At 40.0% G+C, this 21,359-nt stretch overlaps 1 protein-coding gene across 7 annotated transcripts in view; it reads left to right on the top strand.

Moving 5' to 3' along the window:
* The window catches only part of Ckap5 (cytoskeleton associated protein 5), an 88,551-nt gene extending 70,486 nt beyond the window's left edge, over window positions 1-18,065 (top strand). For 4 of the 7 annotated variants that reach the window (XM_034493950.2, XM_034493951.2, XM_034493953.2 and 1 more), the window contains 13 exons: window positions 2,356-2,528; window positions 2,755-2,778; window positions 3,694-3,867; window positions 4,088-4,208; window positions 8,501-8,680; window positions 9,979-10,166; window positions 10,730-10,805; window positions 12,900-13,088; window positions 13,169-13,306; window positions 13,740-13,820; window positions 14,141-14,300; window positions 17,104-17,255; window positions 17,382-18,065. In XM_034493950.2, coding sequence (XP_034349841.1) covers window positions 2,356-2,528; window positions 2,755-2,778; window positions 3,694-3,867; window positions 4,088-4,208; window positions 8,501-8,680; window positions 9,979-10,166; window positions 10,730-10,805; window positions 12,900-13,088; window positions 13,169-13,306; window positions 13,740-13,820; window positions 14,141-14,300; window positions 17,104-17,255; window positions 17,382-17,624 — 1,899 coding nt within the window. In that variant the 3' untranslated portion in view covers window positions 17,625-18,065. The remainder of the gene's footprint in view (window positions 1-2,355; window positions 2,529-2,754; window positions 2,779-3,693; window positions 3,868-4,087; window positions 4,209-8,500; window positions 8,681-9,978; window positions 10,167-10,729; window positions 10,806-12,899; window positions 13,089-13,168; window positions 13,307-13,739; window positions 13,821-14,140; window positions 14,301-17,103; window positions 17,256-17,381) is intronic. The other 3 variants (XM_034493954.1, XM_034493955.1, XM_034493957.1) reach the window with 1 other exon arrangement.
* Window positions 18,066-21,359: the final 3,294 nt, after the last annotated feature.

Below are 21,359 nucleotides of genomic sequence, written 5' to 3' on the forward strand. Positions count from 1 at the left end.
ATTGATGTTGGACCTCTTTGCTGTGTTTAACTAGAATTTTTTTTTAACTTACAGCTGCTTACTTAAGATATGAGAGCTTTTTTTGAATCAAGAAATCTGAGTTAGTCTGGATTTTAAATACTTCATGGCAATCTGCTCTATGGTTCTTGGTGAATTTGGTTATTAGTACCCTTTTGGGAACATTGTTGGATACAAAGTTCAAACTTCAGCCATGTGATACTTTTCCAGGCACATTAGTTCTTTAGTTCTGCCCTTTGATTCCTTGCTTCCTTGTGAGCCAGTCATTATTGTCCCTCTTCCTCAGTTCTTCACTCTGGTAAAGTTATAATAGCACCATTTTAATGCACTGTACTTAAATTATATTTCCATTCTCCAATAAAATACTGTCACCAGTAAAGAAGAACGTAAAGCATGTAGACTTTGTTTTATCAGATGACCAAAAGTGAAAAATGGTGCTCATAGTAACAACAAAACAAAAGAAACTTCATTAATTTTTTTACCTTTTCTTCTTTTTTGGTTTTTCAAGACAGGGTTTCTCTGTGTAGCCCTGACTGTCCTGGAACTCACTCTGTAGACCAGGCTGACCTCAAACTCAGAAATCCACCTGCCTCTGCCTCCTAAGTGCTGGCATTAAAGGTGTGCGCCACCACCGCTCAGCCAGTATCTTGAAATTCATTTGTGTATTTGTTTGTTTATTTATTCTTTCATTTATGTATTTATTTATTTTGAGGCAGGGTCTCTTCTTTGTGGTAATTCTTGAGCTGGCTATTTTGGCCTAAAACTCACAGAGATCCTCCTCTTCTCCCACCCCCAACTCGTTAGTACTAGGGTTAAAGTCGTGAGCCACCATGCTTAGCCTAAGACTTTAAACATTTCTGATTTTACCCCTACATCCTGAGTGCTAGAATTCCTAGTATGTGCAACTATGTCCAGTTTTATATGATGTTGTGTCAAACCAAGGTTTTGTACATACTAGGCAAGCAACTGAACAATCATCAGATGCTATTTTTAGCTTTTTGATTATAGTTATTAATATTAGTTATTACTTTTGTATCCTTTTCTTTCATAGGTTGTTATTATAGCTGTGCAAATATTAATGGTAGTTGACTTAATAATATAATGATATAAAAGCTAGCAAGATAATTCAGTGATAAAGTTGTTTTGCAATCAAGCCTGAATCAAGTTTCATCCCTGGAACCACATGTTTAAAGGAAAGAATCAACTCCCACAAGTTCTCCTATAACTTTTATATGAGTATTGTAGTGCTTATATGAACACATACACACAACATGCATGCACACACACACACACACACACACACACACACCCAAATAAATGAAAGAAGCACTTTTTAGAAATAATGTAGTAGGTTGGCTTCCTTTGTTTTTAAGATTTTTTATATGAGTGTTTTGGATGCATGTACATATATGCATATGTGTACCACATGTGTGCCTGGTGTCCACAGAGGCTAGAATTAGTCATGGAACCTCTAGAACTGGAGTTATAGCTGGACCCAGTGGTGCACTCAGGAGACAGAGGCAGGAAGACCTCTTTGAGTTCCAGGACACCCAGGGCTATTACACAGAGAAGCCATGTCTTTTTTTTTTTTTTTTTTTTTTTTTAAAGGTAGTGGTGGCATACACACTTTTAATTCCAGCACTCAGAGGGCAAAGGATCTCTGAGTTCCAGGATAACCAGAGCTACAGAGAAACCTTGTCTCAAATAACAAAAATAGACAGAAACTAGAGTTACATGATTATGGGGCACCATGTGGATGCTGGTAACTGAACCTAAGTCCTTTGTAAGAGTAACACATACTTTTTAATATAGAGCCATCTGTCCAGCCTCTAATATAGAAATGTTAAAGTAAATGTGATGTATCATAATAGCGTCTTATTTTCTTTTCTATGTGAAAATAAAGGGAGGGAGGGAGGGAGAGAGAGAGAGAGAGAGTTAATTTCGTTTTTTAAAGATTGGATTTGTGTAGCACTGGACTGTCAAGTGGAACTCACTCAGAGATCCACCTACCTTTGCCTCCCAAGAACTAGGATCAAAGGTGTGTGCTACCACTGCCTGGCTTCTTTTAAGCTGGGATGGGTAATTTTTTAAGATAGGGTTTCTCTGTATAACAGCTATAACAACCTTGGCTGTCCTAGAATTCCATTTGTAGTCAGACTGATTTGTAGACCAGTTGTCCTTGAACTCAGAGAAACCTGTCTACCTTTGCCTTCCAATACTGGGATTAAAAGTATGTACCACCTTACCAGGCTTGCAGTGGATAATTCTGGATTATTAGTCTCCAAGTAGGATTTGTATTTTAGTAAATGGGTGTGCTAATAGTTTGAATTTTTACAGCTTTCTGAGAAGGACATGAGCATGCTTGAGGAGAGGATTAAGCGGTCAGCAAAGAGACCCTCTGCTGTACCTGTGAAACAGGCTGAAGAGAAACCTCAGCGCACACAGAACATAAACTCTAATGCCAACATGCTACGCAAGGGGCCATCTGAGGACATGTCATCCAAACTTAAGTATGTGAATATAGATAGTTATCTGCTAGCACATCTATGGATTTAGCTTTGTGTGCTAAGAGCTTGTCTGTAACATAATCTTGAGTTTTTGTCATTATCATGCATGACAGAGTGTCTAGGGTAATGTCTTATGACCAAATGTTTAATCTTTCATTCTTCATTGTCTTTGTCTCAAAACCACTTCTAAATGGTCTTGTGCCTTCTTTCACTGCTTTTCCGTGGACAGAATTATGTATCGCACTTATAGGATGTAAGTACTGCCTGCTAATTTCTCATTAGCAGGGCTCTTATATCTTTCTAACTTCTGACATGGTTCCATCCCCTCTGGAGAGTGACCAGCTCTTACAACAGGGCAGCAGAGGCCATAAATCAGGCCTCCCATGAAAGTCTTTATATTTGGTTGTACTCAAGTTCCTGTTTTTGTTTTTTTTTGTTGTTATCGTTTTGGGTTTTTTGAAACAGAGTCTCATAGTACTAGCTGTCTTGGAGCTCACCATGTAGACTAGGCTACCCTTGAATTCATAGAGTTTCAGCTGTCTCTGCTTCCCAGAGTGCTGGAATTAAAGGGTACACCACCACTGCAGACCCAGTTTCCTGTTCCTAAGATAAGGCTAATGAGATGTGTGCATCCCAATTTTAACCAATTTGAATTTTGAAATTTTGCATAACTATATAATACTGGCCTAGTCCTATCAAAAGTGACTTTTTTCAAAGTATAAAATGTACTAAAAAACTGCCTAAGATGCCTTTGATCAGAACTTAAACACTGGTTAATTTCACAGAAAGAGTAGAGAACATCCAGTTTACACTGTTATTAATACTTTGGCTGATAGTAGTGGATTTTCAGTCTATATAAGTATTTTCTGCTCCAAGTGGAATAGAAGTTCAAGATTTTTGGCAAGACTTTTTGAAAATTAGAGATAATACACTTAACTAATTATCTAAGCACAAATTTAAGTTGCCTGCTCTCTCTTAGGATAATCTTGAACCAGTGTTGTTACTTCAGTCACTTTTCTACACTCATGAACTTAAATCAGATCCTTCAGAGGGGCTGAAACCAGAAGTTGAACATCGTCTTGAAGCTTTGAGGCAACTAGCAGTGCTAATATTATCCTTGTGTTAAGAAATCCCTTTTAGTTCAGGAGCCTCTTTTTGCTTCCTTTAGTCAAGCTCGGAGCATGAGTGGGCACCCTGAAGCAGCCCAGATGGTTCGCCGAGAATTCCAGCTGGATTTAGATGAGATTGAAAATGATAATGGTACAGTCCGCTGTGAAATGCCAGAGCTTGTCCAGCACAAACTTGATGACATTTTTGAACCCGTCCTTATTCCTGAACCTAAGTAAGTTCAGCCTTTTCATTTAAATACAAAGAGCTCGTGATCATTAAAGTGCATACCTGAAAAGAGCCCACTATGGAAGTATGCCGTTGAAAATTCCTAGAGTTGATTACTACCTAATAGTGACATCTTTAATAAAACCTGATCTAGTAGAGAATTGCATAATTCTCATTAAAATGACTTGTAATTCATAGTGAATTTTTCCTTTTTATCTGTTGTCTAGGATCCGGGCTGTATCTCCACATTTTGATGACATGCACAGTAATACAGCATCCACAATCAATTTCATTATCTCCCAAGTAGCCAGTGGTGACATCAACACAAGTATCCAAGCTCTGACACAGGTAATGGGAATACTTCCCACAATAGTGACTTCATTGATCTATGGAGAAACTAATAAGAATAATGGATTATGTACTAGTGTAACAACAGTAATGAAGCATGTAGTCAGTATCCAGTATTATCCTGATTTTTAAGAAAAGGACACGGGGACCACTCACTCAGTTATCATTTGTATCAAATCCCCTAGAACTAGAGTTACAGACAATTGTGAACTACCATATGGGTGCCAGGAATCAAACCCAGGTCCTCTGGAAGAACAGCCAGTGTTCTTATTTGTGAGCCATTTTATTCATTCCCCAGAAGCGATTTGTTTTTAACCATTTTCTGCTTCCTTCCCTAACAGTTCAGTTTTAAATGTATATAAGTAGGGAAGCGCTAGGTTTTTATTTGCTGTGATGACAGTGGTTGTTAGTAAAGAACCACGTTAGCTCAGAGCCAAGAGATAAAAGTCCAGTAGATTACAAGGAAAGTGTTCATAAAAGAACACTGACATGTAGTTGAGCATCAGTTCCCAAGAAAAGGATGTGTATGCAGGGGGCACCCTGTAGTGGTGTTAAGGCCCCAAGCAAAGTGAGTAGCATGCAAAATGGCTCAGAATGAGGAATCATCCAAACCAGAAAAAGGAACATCAAAATGGAGAAGAGCTGGAGGCAGAAATAGGAGATTGGTTGTATACATTATAGACTGGTTGACTAAAAAAAAAAAAAGAAAAAAGAAAACAAAATTTACAAAGAAAATGGGAGTCATATTTCTTACAATTAGAGAGTGGAGCTACAAACATAGCAAAACAAAATGAACTTGGCATGATTCCATCAAGTGTACTCTAAACACCCGGACTCCATCCTGTTTTAGGCTGATTTTCCATAGTCGTGGAGAAACTTCATTGGTTATTAAGGCAAGTCATCCATATTGGGGAAACTCTACCTTTTAAGTTGTTGCTAAACATTCACTCAGTCATTTAATTTGTAGCATTCTTTCAAATAAAAAAACCTCAAAATTAATTTTTTAAACTATCGTCAACAGTGATGTTAGAAAATAAATATAGCAGTATATATTCAAGACATTTACATAAAAGAATAATGAAGTGTTAGAGAATGATATTTAAAATACACTGTTCACTGGGCAGTAGTGTCATACAACTTTAATCTCAGCACTAGTAAGGCAGAGGCAGGCGGATCTCTTTTAGTTCGAGGCCAGACTGGTTTACAGTCTGAATTCCAGGACATCCAGGAGGACACACAAAGAAACCCTGTCTCAAAAGAAAGACAACCATATATATGTATAAAGGTATATATAATGTTTATGTGATTGAGAATTAGATGTCAGTTACCTAGTACATAAGTATATTTCTTACCAAAAGAGGGCATCATATCCTAGTATAGATGGTTGTGAGTCACAATGTCATTGTTGAGAGTTGCTGGGAGTTAAACTGAGCCATCTCTCCAGCCCTGTTTGTTTGTTTGTTTGCTTATTTTTTGAAACAGGGCCTCCATGTAGCCTTTGCTGTCCTCTGACTTACTCTATAGATCAGGCTGGCCTCAAACTTACAAGTGCTGGGATTAAAGGCATGTGCTACCACTGCCTGGCAAATTAAGTGTATTTCTATTCAAAATTACAACAGTCTAAAATTTGAGAAGCTGAGAGAGTTACAGCACATGTACAGAAGTGAGAACAACACCTGAGAGTTAGTTATTCTATCAAGTGGGCCCTATGACAATCTTTACTTCATAATAAGAATGCTGGTGTCTCAGAGTAACAGAGGGGAGACATGTTTATTCTCTGTTCTGTATAAGCTGACCCTGGTGGTGTATGCCTGTAATCCTAGCACTCAGAAGGCAGGAGGATCAGAACTCCAGGGTTATTCTTTGCTACATGTCAAGTTTGCATGAGACTGTCTAATCAAAGAAGGAAAATAACAACAAGAAAGAAAACAGGCATAGTGGTGGCATATACCTTTAATCCTAGCATTCAGGAGGCAGGTGGATCTCTGTGAGTTCTATGACAGCCTGGTCTACAGTGTGAGAGTCAGCCAGGGCTGCTGTTACACAGAGAATTGGGGGGGGGGGGGGGGGGGAGAGAGACAGGGTGTAGCAGTGGGCATTGGTGCAGGGGGATTAAGACATGAGTTGTTACTACATCTTTGTTTTTTTGAGACAAGGTCACTGGCTGATCTGAAATGCCATGTGGACCAGGCTGGCCTTGAACTCAGCCATCTGAATGCCTCTGCCACCTGAGTATTGGTACTTAAGGCATGTGCCACCATGCCAATCACATCAGTGCATTTTTAAAGTGCTATGAAGACTAGAAGTGTGGCTCATCCATATATATTGCATGCTTAGAATGTGCAAGGCCTAAGTTCAGTCTCTGCATCTATCTTGCTTTCTTTGTTTTTTGAGTCAGGGCCTCACTATTTAGCCCTGAGTCTCTGCAGAAACAAATAGTATGCATCCTCTTAAGAAATGAGAATGTTATCTCTCTTAGACATAAAAATGCAAGTATAGAAGGATGGGTGTGTATGTCTGTGTGTCTGTGTGTCTGTGTGTATAAATATATATATACTCTCAAAGTTTTTGTTTATTGTAGTGTACTAAACTATAAACACTGGAAAGTCTCAGTAAAGGAGTGGTTAAAAATTTTGGTAAATGCATAAGCTGTTATGATGTTTGTTTGTTTTAAGTCAATGGTTCTCAACCTGTGGTCAATCCCCATATATCAGATATCCTACAGATCAGATATTTATATTATGATTTATAACAGCTAAATTAGTTATGAAGTAGCAACAAAATAATTTTATGGTTGGAGGTCACCACTACATGAAGAACTGTATTAAAGTGTCATAGCATTGGGAAGGTTGAGAAACTGGTATAAGATTTTGTTTTTGTATGAGTATTTTGCATGCATGTATGCACAGCATATGTGTGACCCAGTTGATTCCTACAGAATCCAGAAGAGAGCATTAGATTCCTTGGAACAGGAGTTAAAGACGGTTGTAAGGTTCCATGATAAGGTTGGGAACCAAATTCTAGGTCTCTGCAAGAACAGCAAGTGCTCTCTTAATAGCAGAGCCAGATATCTCTCTAGCATTGTTCTGCTTTCCCAAATAGAGTTGTTCTTTTGACTTTAGAGATTTTCAAAATTTTCCACTGAATTAGAAAGCTAGATGCCAATCAGAGTAAGGAGGTTCATGCCTTTAATCCTAACACTCAGAGGCACAGGCAGGCAGATCTGTCTGAGTTCAGGGTCTACATAGTGGGTTCCAGGAAGCCAGGGCTAAAATAGTGAGGCCCTGACTCAAAAAACAAAATAAGCAAGCTAGATGCGGAAAAGTACATTACCGAATAAATCTGTTTAATATGCCTAGAATACACAAGGCCTTTTATATTAATGTATAAGAGATAAATATTTTCCTGTAGAACATTTTACCATCACTACAAACAAGTACTAAGCCAGGAAAAACACTGGACATGAGCAAATTGAGTTTTTAGTTTAGACTGAGTAAATAATCTGAGCTTTCTGAGCCTCATCTGCTAAGTGAAGATCTTTTGCTTGTTACTTTTTGTTGTTGAGATTATTTGTCTTTTTAAATTTTGACAGCACTGTGAATCAAACCCCAGGGCCTTAAACTAAATAGGACATGCAGGACATGCTCTACCACTGAGCTCCTCAATCATTCATATATATGAATGAATCAATCAAACTATATACATATAGATAAGATTGTTTAGGGCTTTTGTTGTTGCTGCTGTTGTTTTTGTTTGTTTGAAGGCAGGTTCTCACTTTGTAGCCCAGGTTATCCTGAAACTTGGCTGTGTAGCCTAAGCTGAACTCAAATGTAAAATCCTCCTGCTTCCTCAGCCTTCAAAGTACTAAGATTATAGGTATGTTCCACTACTCTTGTTTTTTTTTTTTAATTGAAGGTTTAGTAGTAACATTGTCTAAAAAAATTTTCTTTTTAATGAATTGAACATTCAAGCATAGAGATTATTCTCTGAACTAGATAGTATGGTTCTTAGAATAGAATCTCTGGCTAATTCATTTAATACTATCTTGCTCAGTAAATATATAAAAGTGTGTGTGTGGGGGTGTGTTTGTGGGTGTGTGTGTGTGTGTGTGTGTGTGTGTGTGGATGTGGATGTGGTGATTGAATTCCTAAGGATAGTTATTTGTAAACTTAATATTTTTTTAGGTAAAATAAGTGCTTTGCTAATGAATTCTCCTATAGATATGTGTTTTATAATGTTTTTTCTGCCACTCATAAAACTTGGAAACTACAGCTTGGAATTTTTCTTATCAGATTGATGAGGTCCTGAGGCAGGAAGACAAAGCTGAAGCTATGTCTGGCCATATTGATCAGTTTCTAATAGCAACATTCATGCAGCTAAGACTCATCTACAGCACACACATGGCAGATGAGAAGTTGGACAAGGATGAAATCATCAAGTTGTATAGCTGTATCATTGGCAACATGATTTCGGTAAGACATTTCTGCAGAACTGGAGTTTCTCTTAGATCTATCATCCCACCAAGGTTCTCAAGTCAGAATCAATGCTGATGTTCCAGTGAGACCTGTGTCCACTTGGTAGAATTATCCATGATTCATGGAGCCAGTTGTTGACGTTTTGCATTGAATGTTATCTGTTAGGTATCTTATCTAGCACAGCTGGAGTGGAGAAGGAATGAAGAATAGACAGAAATAGAACTACAGAAAAGCTGGGATCATGTGGCCTGAACTTTGAGATGGGGAAATCTCAGCACCCCAGAAACTCAACATATTTATATAGAATTGAACAGAGAGGCGGGGTTGTTGCATATAGATAAACAAGGAGGCCGGTTTTATGACTGGATAACGGACATAGGTTTAGCTAATCTTTATAGGAGCAGTCTCTGTAGGGCCAATGAACATGGTTGTTGGGGAGCTATGGAGGACATTTCTATAGACACCATGAATTAGCCACTCTTGGATCCCTGAGGAAGGGTTTGCCACTTTCCTCTGTATCTCACACAGAGAAGGCATTGCCATTCCCTTAGGACTGAGGCTAGGGTCCTTGATACAGACCATCGTTTTTGTTGTTGTGGTAGTGGTGGGGTTTTTTTCTTGTTGTTGTTGTTTCCCCTCTTCCCTTCTCCTGCTCACTCCAGCCTTTTTTTTTTTCTTTTTTTCTTTTTTTTTTAATTATATATAAGTACACTGTAGCTGTTTTCAGAAATCCCATACGAGAGCATCAGATCTCATTACGGATGGTTGTGAGCCACCATGTGGTTGCTGGGATTTGAATTCATATCCTCTGGAAGAGCAGTCAGTGCTGTTCACCACTGAGCCATCTCCCCAGCCCGATACAGACCATGTTAGCAGCACACATTGATTCAGCAACTCCTTCATTCAGGGCTCCCTCCACTCCCCACGGTTAGGATATAAAGTAGAATGCTTAGTTCTTCCTCATGTTCTGCTTCCTACCAGTTTCTTCTACAGGCAAAGCGGACCTATTTGGCTTTTCACATATAATTATGGATCAAAAATAGAGTAGAAAGAAAGTAGATCAATTAATTAGGATTTTTTTTAACATTCTTAGGTTTTAAAAATGCAATATAATTGTGCCAAGTATGTTGGTACAAGCATGCAATCCCAGCACTTAGAAGTTTAAAGTATTGGCCACTTGGGCCACAGAGTAAACCTTTGTCAGTATATATAGCTGAGTATTGACTAGAATATACCAACTATATTTGTCTCATATATTGAGTTTTAACCTCCCTAACACAGTTAGAATTGGATAGCTATTTCAGATAGAGAGCCTGGCCCGGGAGGCCTCCACTGGAGTACTGAAAGACCTGATGCATGGACTGATCACCTTAATGCTGGATTCTCGGATTGAAGACCTGGAGGAAGGACAACAGCTGATTCGTTCTGTGAACCTCTTGGTGGTGAAGGTTTTGGAGAAATCAGACCAGACCAATATCTTCAGGTATGTTCACACCCTCATCAGTAAAGCCTGGGATCAGGTAGTCAGAGGTGAGAGTGTGGCTCAGTCAGTAGAGTGCTCACCTAGCATTCAGAGGCCTGAGTTTGCTCCCCAGCACTTGTAAAAACTCCACCATAATGGCACTTTGCTGGAATTCTAACACTGAGGAGCATTTCTCTTGGGTGGAGGCAAAAGGATCAAAGTCACCAAGTCAGTTTAACTTTCAAATTTGCCTAGTAAAATGATTTATTACTTTCTTCTAAATGAATCATCTATTTCAGGCTAAAACTAGTAACTATCAATATCATGAAGTTTTTTAATAAGACAGTAAAATATACTGGTTATATCTCTAGCATTGTGTTTATCTCTCAGCTCCTAATGACCATGAAAAAAAAGAAAACAATAACAAGATTTACCAATTTTCAAATAACAAAATCTTAATGATCTTATTTTTAATAACTACCATGATCAATGAATTGCTTATTAGGTGGATAGAGAATATTTATACTTGTTATTGATTTTAAGAATGAAGGTTTAAAATTTATCAATGCTATTTGCTTTTCCAGTGCCCTGCTTGTTTTACTTCAGGATAGCCTGCTAGCAACAGCTAATTCTCCCAAATTCTCAGAGCTTGTTATGAAGGTAAAGTTGAAATGATTTCATTTCTTTTCTTTCAAAGATACAGTGACTTTTTGTGCAGAGGTGGGGGTGGGGTTCAAGATAGGGTTTCTCTGTGTGGCCTTGGCTGTCCTGGAATTTAATCTATAGACCATGCTAGCATCAGGCTCAGAAATCCACCTGCCTCCGCCTCCAGAGTGCTGGGATTGAAGGTATATGCCACTATCACCCAGCTATAATCACATTTTTAAATGTAGAGGGAAAGAAATTTGAATTATGATATTGACTCAAATCAACCAAGTATAGACACAAAATACAACTGGTAAGTCAGGCATGGTAACAGTTGTAATTCCAGAAAACAAGAGGCTAAGGAAGGAGATAGGAGTTGAAACCAGCCTAAGATACCTAATTTAGTGTTATTGAAACAGTGAGGCTGTCTCAAAAATATGTATATATAACTGGACTTTTCTTTTATTTCAACTTATCACTAAATTCAAGTCTAACATTTTTGGTGTCAGTCTACATGCTGTGATATATACTTTCATCCTAATATCTAGGAGGCAGAGACCTGGCTGGCCTTGAACTCACAGAGATCTACCTGCTTCTGCTTCCTAGTGCTGGAATTAAAGGTGTACACTACTAAACCCGGATTCTCCTAAAAATCTTTGCAAACAAGAAGAGCAAGCCACCACAGTGACTTATACCTGTAATCCCGGCACTTGGAAAGTGAAACAAAAGAACCAGCCTCTCATACATAGTAAAGTTAGTTCATGGCCAACCAGACCAGAAGGCAAGAGGTTTGATAAGGGATTTTCATTATGAGGGAGAGATATATACAGCTTTATAATGTTTAGTCTTTCATAGAACTCTCCAAGTGAACGTAAGTATAACATTATGGTACTAGTACTGTACTGGTATTGGATATTTTGCTTCCTTAGGTTAGATTTGGTTAAATAATCTAAACTACTTTATATTCAGGTACTAAGGAAACAAAGACATAATTTAAACATTTTAGTTTTTTTTCAATATTTAAAATGTCCTTATCTCGGGAGTGGGAGTGAAAACTGGAGAGTTGAAATGAGTGGTCATGGGGATGATTTGTCACACTTCAGTGAGGGACATGGTTGAAGATACTCATGTCTTTAAGTTTTAGCAGCCAAACTTGAAGGATGTGACCAACATTTATATCTCACATACCTGTAATCCAGCATTTAGAAGGCTAAGCAGGAAAACTAAGTTTGAGGTCTATCAGTCTGCATAATGAGACCTTTTCTTGCACAGAGTCTTGAGGCCTAGGGAAATGGCCTAGTCTGTAAAGTGCTTGTTATGTAAGCCGGGTGAGAAGGTCTGTGTTTGTAATCCCAGCACTGGGAGGCAGAGACAGTAGAGAAGGATCCCTGTGACTTGCCAGACAGTCTAACTGAATCAGCAAGATCCAGGTTAAACAAGAGACTGTCTCAGAGTGGAAAGTAATACAGGAAAATACCTTATATCCATCTCTGGTCTCCACATACATGTGCACACACATAATAAATCAGTATTATACACATAGAGAACACATACTCGCCTAAAGAAAGAGCCTTGAGGCTGGGCCGTGGTGGCGCACGCCTTTAATCCCAGCACTTGGGAGGCAGAGGCAGGCGGATTTCTGAGTTCAAGGCCAGCCTGGTCTACAGAGTGAGTTCCAGGACAGCCTGGGCTACACAGAGAAACCCTGTCTCGAAAAACCAAAAAAAAAAAAAAAAAGAAGAAGAAGAAGAAAGAAAGAGCCTTGAATTTGGAAAAATTATGATAAATTATCTTCATTTTTTAAGTCACTCCTTTTGTTTCTTATTTTTTAATGGTTTGTTTATTTTTATGCCCCTGGAACTGGAGTTACAGACTGGGTCTTCTGGAAGAATAGCCAGTGCTTTTTGGTTTGTTTGGTTGGTTTTGGTTTTTTTGAGACAGAGTTTCTCTGTTGTATCCCTGGCTGTCCTGAAACTCACTCTGTAGACCAGACTGGCCTGAACTACTCCAAAGTACTGGGAATAAAGGCATGTGCCACCACCACCCAGCTGCAGCCAGTGCTCTTAATTGCTGAGCCATCTTTTACCCTCTGGTTTCTTATTTTAATAGTGTCTATGGAGAATGGTTCGACTATTGCCTGACACCATCAACAGCATTAACCTAGACAGAATCCTTCTGGACATCCACATTTTCATGAAGGTCTTTCCCAAAGAAAAATTGAAGCAATGCAAAAGCGAATTTCCTATAAGGACTCTAAAGACCCTTCTGCATACTTTATGCAAATTAAAAGGACCTAAGGTGAGTGAGAACAACAATTGTTCTCGTGAGTAAATTTCATGGAAGTTATTACTAGCATTTGAATGTGCTATCTCCTTCAGATCCTAGACCACCTCACAATGATTGATAATAAGAATGAGTCAGAACTGGAGGCTCACCTGTGTCGGATGATGAAACATAGCATGGACCAGACTGGCAGCAAGTCTGATAAGGAAACAGAAAAGGGAGCTTCTCGAATAGTGAGTAGCCTGAATTCCAAGGGGGGAGGGAAGTCTTAGGAATCAGAGTAATCATTCTCTTGGTTTGCTGCTATAACCATTTCTGTCTAACATTTTTAAAACACTTGAGTAGTGAACACATGCCTTTTGATCTCCAAAAAAGAGTTGTGTGTCTGTGTCCAAAGCATCGATAGATCACTAGGTAAGTCCACTGTGAGCTCTACTTAACTGGAGAGGAATGGACTAGCTCGTCCTCAAAGTTGAGGTGAAGTCCTTAGACTAGAGGCACTCATAACCAGAATACTAGTATTGCTCCTCTAAGCTGTTCAGCTCTGGGCTTCCTGTACTCGCAGAACCATACCTGTAAGGCCTGTATTTTGAAATATTTTGTGTTAGCATCCATCCTTTCATTTGTTCAACTCTAATCATTCCTTTGTGTTTTTCTATTTATTAGGATGAAAAATCAAAGGTCAAAGGAAATGATTTCTTAGCTGAGATTTTTAAGAAGATTGGCTCTAAAGAGAACACTAAGGAGGTGAGAACAAAAGCACAAGGCTGGTGTGGTAGCAGAGCAGTTACAGCATTTGGGAAGCCGAGATAAAAAATTACAAGTTTGAGACTAGACTGAACTGTATATATACATAGTGAGACTGTTTGAGGCCAATACATAGGAAGTTCTGGGCCAGTCAAAATTAGTTATATAATAAAACCTTGTCTGCAAAAAACCTGAAGGAGTGGTGGAGGGAGTAAGGCTGGAGGGAAGGAGGGGGAATGGAAAGGGTTAAATCAAATAGGTGTGGTTTTCTTTGTGGAACACTAACTTAATACTCATTCCCACCTCTTTTTTTTAACCAGGGTCTAGCAGAGTTATATGAATATAAGAAGAAATATTCAGATACTGACATTGAACCGTTTCTGAAGAATTCCTCACAGTTCTTTCAGAGTTATGTTGAGAGAGGCCTTCGGGTGATTGAGATGGAAAGAGAAAGCAAAGGCCGCATTCCCACTTCAACAGGTATGGTTTCCTGTTACAGTTCCAGAAATAGGCTAAAATAGTTGCAAGCCACCTACTCCACTGGCATTCTTGTTGATACCAGCTTTATCTTAGTTTGGTGAGAACTAAAGCTTCTGGTCTTCTCTTTCTGTTGGGAAACCCTTTGGCCCTACCTGCAAACCATGTACAGGATCCACTCACACCTCTCCCTACCTTCATGTTGACACCTTGGTGGAAACAGTGTTGTCTCTTACCTGAACTAACCAAAGTGCCCTCCTGTGTGTTCTCCCTACTCTCACCTTCACTGTTGTATGCACATTTCCACACAGAGCATCAGAAAAGTTTCCAACTATTTTCTAGAAGGCAAAAACCTTTGAGTGTCTTGTGTTGTCTGATCCCCTGCTCCTTCTGGAACCCAATCTATTGCTCCCCAGCCCCACCAACCCCCACGTTGTTTCTGAAACACAAGACACATAGCCCTTGGGGCCTTTGTGCTTACTTTGTCATTCTGTTGTTCTCTTTGTGGGGACTGAAGCCAGGACTTTGTACATGCTCTGGATACACTCTGCCACTAATACATTTATAGTCCCTGCATTGACGTGTGTGTGTGTGTGTGTGTGTGTGTGTGTGTGTGTGTATTTATAAATTTACACATACATACATATACTGCTGTTGCTTCTAAGAGAGCCTATTGACCAATTCTCTAGCCTTGTTCAGATCTTGTTCACTAAGATCTGCCTGCCTTTGTTCCTGGTTTCTGAGTTTAAAGGGATATGCCACTACACCCAGCACATTTCCCACTTCTAACATATATGATAATAGTGTCTGTTACTTGTTTTGTGTCTGTCATTTTCAGCTAAAATTCAAAGTCCATGTGGGAGGTACTGAAGATGTAGTTCAGGTTGTAGAGTACTTGTTTAGTATGTACAAAGAGTAGGTTCACTCCCTAGCACCCATTAACTGGGCATGGTAACTAGGAGGATCAGAAGTTCATGGTTATCTTTGGCTACATAAAGACCATCCTGAGTTACATGAGACCCTGTTAGAAAGAAGAGAAGGAAAGAAAAGATCTGCCAGAAAAGGTTTTTATCTGTTTAGTTCCCTAGAACAGAATTGGCACTCTGCAGTTATTTTAGGGATGGTTAAAATGCATAGACAAAGCTCAGGCTGAAATGTTACTGTCCCCACAACAAAAGGCTACTATGAAAATTGCTGCTTACAGAGACAAAAGGAAGACAAAGGAGGTTTCAGTTTTAAAAAATATTTAAACCAAAGGCAGCCCCAGCTGCAAAAGTTCTTGTCCTCAGAGCAGAGCAGAGTAGTCAGAATATGCCCTCTCAGATGCTTGATGCCTGTCAAAAGTGTGCACCTTGTATAGTTCAGGTTCTCTCTCTCCATCTGTCTGGCTCACTTAAAGCTTTGCTCTTCCAGTAGTTGAGTTTTGACACCATGAATGACCACTCTCCAGCCCATTTAAAGTTCTGTAAGGGTGGTAAACAGAACATCAGGTGACAGTAGACCAGTGATCTGCCTGGCCATAAGAAGCCCACCTTTTCCCATTTCCAGAGTTCTTTGTTTTAGTGTTTTTTGTTTTTAATTTATTTTTACTTCATGTGTGGGTGTTTTGTCTACTGTGTGTCTGTGCAAAACTTCTGTGCAGTGCCCTCGAAGGACAGAAGAGAATGCGCATGAGAACCCCTGGAACTAGAGTTATGTGAGCTACCATGTGGGTGTTGTGATTCAAACCTGGGTCCTCTAGGAGAGCAGTCAGTGGTCTTAACTGCTGAGCCATTTTGCCATCCCGTAGACAAACACTCTTGTCTCTAGCACTAAGCCATATTCTTGCCCCAAGTTAGGTTTATGTTTTTCTGCTAGTTTGCACATGTATGCAGGCATGTCTATATGTGTATGGGCATGTGTGCAGCCACAGGAGTTTGTGGAAGCCCAATAATGATGTTGAATGTTGTCTTCTATTGTTCATTGTTCTCCATGTTATAAATTGAGGCAGGGTCTCTTGCTTAAACCTAGAGCTCACTGGTTCAGCTGTTTTACCTAGAACCAGCTTGCTCCAATTTATCTCCTAGTTCTGCCTCCTGCGTGCTGAGATTTCTGGTCAGCTGCTATGCCTACCCAGCATTTATTTGAATTCTAGTGATTCAGACTCCTGTCTTTACACTTTATCCATTGAGCCATCTTTTCAGCCCTGTAAGTTAGGTCTTTTAAATGTTGTACTTTATGACTGATCCCTGTTAGAAATTTAGGAATTGAGATGAATTGGTGGTATCCTTCTCCAAAAGTATTGATGGATAGTTCCTATCCCTTGTTCTTCTCTGTAGATTTGAAAAACTTGTGTTTGTTATGTCATCCAACCCAAACATAACTGATTCTGCCAGATATCCTCATTTTCTAAGTTGGGCACTCATCATATACTTAGAAGTAGCTTAGGGACTTTGGATTGCCTGTGTCAGCCCTGTGGTTGTTGGTATATAAGCCTTCATATAACCAAGGTGTAAGTGGGCAGCCCTTTTGTATCAACTCTTAAAGTTCTAAGTATAGGTTGTATATTTGAGACCAGCCTGCATCATCACTAAGTCCAGGTAGGTCCTGGTGGTTTTTGTTTTTGTTTTTTTCCAGTTCTCGAGTACAGTGGAGACATTCAGACACTTAAATTTTTTTGTTATTGCTAGGAACTTGTATATGATAAACATGCTGTGCCACTGATCCCTAGAAATTATTGGTTGTCTGTGGTAATAGATTGACCTTTGCATTCTGGAAGTTGGGAGATGTGGATATCTGCATGTGCTTCCTTCATTTTCCTCTGTAGGCATTTCCCCTCAGATGGAGGTCACATGTGTGCCCACCCCCACAAGCACAGTGTCGTCTCTAGGTAACACAAATGGAGAAGAAGTGGGGCCATCTGTCTACCTGGAAAGACTAAAAATTCTTCGGCAGCGGTGTGGTCTTGACAACACAAAGGTATTGTTCCTTTCTTTCTGTGTGGGACGGAGAGGAGCAGTGAGCCTGACCTTGGTATACACTAGTAGTTGTCTCTTGACTGCTTCCCCTGAACTTAGCCAGTGTCTCTCTGTCCTCTCTCAATAGCAAGATGACCGGCCTCCGCTGACCTCTTTGCTCTCCAAACCAACAATTCCTCCTCCAGTTGCCTCCTCCACAGACATGCTCCATAGCAAGCTCTCACAGCTACGGGAATCCCGGGAACAGCACCAGCACTCAGACCTAGATTCCAACCAGACCCACTCTGCAGGAGCCATGACCTCCTCCTCTACAACTAACATTGATGACTTGAAAAAGAGACTGGAGAGAATAAAGAGCAGTCGCAAATGAAGCTGCCCATCCCTCAGCATTCTGCAGCTTTAGTTTACTAATCTAGAAGTCCTATAGTGTGAAGCGGCCACTGCAGGCCTCAGTGTACACAAACTGGTTATATGTATCAGACTGCAGATGGGGAAGAGCAGTGGTGGCTCAAGTCTGCACATGCTCTGCTTCTAGAAGACTGACTGTGGGTTAGGTTAGTGTACAGACTTCTAAATAGCTGCTCTCTCAGCTCAGAGTAGGTTCCATATCTTTTTTTGTTTTGTTTTAATGGCTCATTTGTAAAATTGTCCTAATTTTTCCTAGCTTTCAGCCATTAGAAACTCTTTTAATAGTTCCTTTTGAGTTGTGAGCTCTTCTGTAGCCCTGAAGGGACACTGTATTCTGTATGAATGCATGGCATGAGACAACTAATTTAAGAGTCTTTTATAAATAAAGTTTGCATTAACTATACCCATTTCCTAAAATGCTCTGGGAGCTCTGGACAACTATTTTCTGTCACCTATTTATGGAAAGCTGGGCCAATTTATTGAGCCCAGGTAGAGGTAGGTTTATTAATGGCCTTCTGAGGTCTACCTTCTCTAAATTCACAGATTGGAGTTGTAGTTCCATTGAAACAGGAGAGACTTGCTGGCCTACTGTCCACATGCAGACCCGAGCACCAGAGAAAGCTCATCCCTCCTTGCTTTTGAGGTCTTGGTTTATGACCTTCCTCTGGTCATCCCCAGTTGTTTGAAGGGACATTTATGTATCCTACTGCTTTGCTGTACCAATGACATGAGATTGTTTTCAAGTGTTAGCTTGTGCCAGCAGTTGCCACACCACAAGTGAATTGGGCTCACTGGTGCCTCTGGGAGAGCTTGCTGTTTTCCTGCCTCAGTAGCTGAGTCTCTTTTGGTCCAGACTAACTACTTCATACTTTGGGTTGAGTGAGTACAAAAATGTGAAATGAAGATTCACTTGGAGAAAAATGAAGGATCTTCCTCCATAGTTAGAAAACTGCTTCATGAGTAAAAGGCTTCTGGGTTCTAGCAGAGACTCCAGGCAAGCTCCAGAACATCTCTAAAGAACTTTCTCTTCAAGTCCACCTTCTACTCAGCTGGCATTTCAAGCAATAAAAGATAGAAGGAAAATGTACTCAACCCTGCTTCTTATAGGGGAATGTGAAGTGGTGAGTATTTACAGCAGGAAAGGTGGTGTTCACTGCTGTAGGAGGACACATTTGAAAAGTGGGCTCTAGAATGGGCACTGTTCGTCTGAAAACCTAAGTAGTCAAAGTTCATAGCCCTGACAGTTATGTTGAGAGTGGTCTGATTACTACAGTACATTCTTTATTTGGTTTTGTTGTTGTGTTGTTTTGTTTTGTTTTCGACACAAGGTCTTTGTGTAGCTTTGGCTGACCTGAAACTCACTCTGTAGACCAGGCTGGCCTTGAACTCAGAGATCACCTCCCTCTGTCTCTCTAGTGCTGGGATTAAAGGCGAGTGCCACCACTGTCTACCTTTTGATTTGTTTTTGAGACCAGGTCTCACTATGTGGGCTCCCTGGCCTAGAACTCACTAGGTAGACCAGGCTGCCCTGGAACTGTAAAAATCCACCTGCCTCTGCCTCTTCATTGCTGGTATGAAAGGAATACACCACCACCAACCCAAGCTACAATATATTCTTAACCCCTTCCCCTAAAGTCCTTAAATAAAATTTACACTAACTATACCCATTTTCCAAGATGCTCCATATCTTGGAATGCTAGGCAACTGTTTTGTCACCTGGGTATTGAGCCCAAGTAGAGGGGGGTTTGTTATGGTCTGCTGAGGTAATGTCACTGAGAGAGAGAGAGAGAGAGAGAGAGAGAGAGAGAGAGAGAGAGAGAGAGGCAGAGAGAGACAGAGAATATAGTATGTATGTATGTATGTGTGTGTGTATGTATGTGTGTGTATGTATGTATTTTCAGTCAACCAGAACCACAGAATAAGCAAGAAACTTGTCCTAATTCTCTGTTCCTTTATATAACCGAATATGAAAACCAGTACAGTAGTAACAAATACCTATAATCCTGATCCTAGCACTTGGCGGGCTAATGGGGAGGATGCCAAATTGGAGGTAGCCTAAGGTATACATGAAGACTGTGCAGACAGAGAAGAGAGAAGGGGTGGGAGTTGAAGTGGTTTGTCTGTCAGGACAGGATCTCACCATGTAACCCTGGCTGGCTGAAACTACTGTGTACACCAAGCTAGTCTCATAGAGATTCATCTGCCTGTCACTATCCTTGGGCCTCCCACTTTTAATCATGTATATTGGTTGAAGCTCTAAAGCTGAAACTGCAAGAACATGACCTGGTGCCCTACTCCTATCTGACACCTAAAGCAAACAAACCTCATACCAGTTCCATCTCATACCAGTGACCTGTTAACAGTGATCTTGAAGAATGTCCTATGACAGGACATCTTCACAATTTTTAAATTTGTCCATTTACAAATCTATTCAAATATCCTCTACTCTGTTTCCTACAATTTGTGCTAATCTGGTGTTGTATAAAGAGAAATCTGGGAAAACTCCCTCTCCCCAACACAATACATACATCATTATATGGTTTCTGGGGGGTACCAAAGGGGGAAGGCAGTGACCATAAAAGGAACTTTAAACATGCCAGACTGGATGCCAGTCCTATTGTTAGATAGTATTGTGCTCAGTACACAACAAAAAAGACTTAGTCCTTATAAGTGTTTTAAATTTAGTCCTTACAAGTCCTTATAAACTATGTGTCATATGTGTCTTTTAAAATATAAACAGGCTTAGATAGGTCAAGTGATTTGAACATAATTAGCCCTTTTAAGTTTGGAGACAGAAGCTGGGCACAGTGGCATAGTGCACGCCTTTAATCCCAGCCCAGAGAAATAAAAGTAGGCAGATCTCTGAGTTCAAGACCAACCTGATCTATATAGTAAGCTTCAGGACAGCCAGAGCTACATAGTGAGACCACACATATAAGATTAGAGACATAACATCAACTCAGAGGTCATATGAGAAGCCTGTGCCCATACACCATCATATTTTAATCTCAGAAGTGCTTCAAACGTTGAGCCTCTCGAGGGCATAAGTATACCATCTTGATGACATGATGGAAGATGTAGGATGTTATGACTAAAATCTTGGTTGTCATCTGGAATCAACACAAGCAAGCATATGGGCACGCCTGAAAGAACATTTCTCAGTTGGGTCATTTTGAGATGGGTAAGTTTACCCTAAATTTGAGCCACACCTTCTGGTCTAGCTTGAAAAAAAGGACCTAAAAGAAGGAAGTGTTTTGCCTGTACCCTCACTTTCTCTGGCAAGTTCTTTGTCCCTGCTCCTGAGGCATTCCTTTACTGGCATCAGAACCTGCTGCTTCAAATTTCAGTGTAGAATGAAGACCAGCTGAGATGTAGCCCCATGGAGTAAACAATTACCAGATTCTTGGCCTTTCTGTTCAGAGATACCTATTGTTGGACTAGCTGGACCACAGGCTGTACACCACTCTAATAAGTCCTATATATGTGGTATAAATTATACACAGATGCTGGGATTACATACCAGTATACTATTATATTCAGCTTTTTTTTTTTTTTTTTTTTTTTTTTTTAATAAGACAATTTTCCTCTGTGTAACCCTGGCCATCCTGGAACTCACTCTGAAGACCAGGATGGCCCTAAACTTAGAGATCCACGTGCCTCTGCCTCTTGAGTGCTGGTATTTAAAAGTATGTGCCAC

The sequence above is a fragment of the Arvicanthis niloticus genome, chromosome 2, assembly GCF_011762505.2.
Source record: "Arvicanthis niloticus isolate mArvNil1 chromosome 2, mArvNil1.pat.X, whole genome shotgun sequence".
Taxonomy (NCBI): Eukaryota; Metazoa; Chordata; class Mammalia; order Rodentia; family Muridae; genus Arvicanthis; species Arvicanthis niloticus.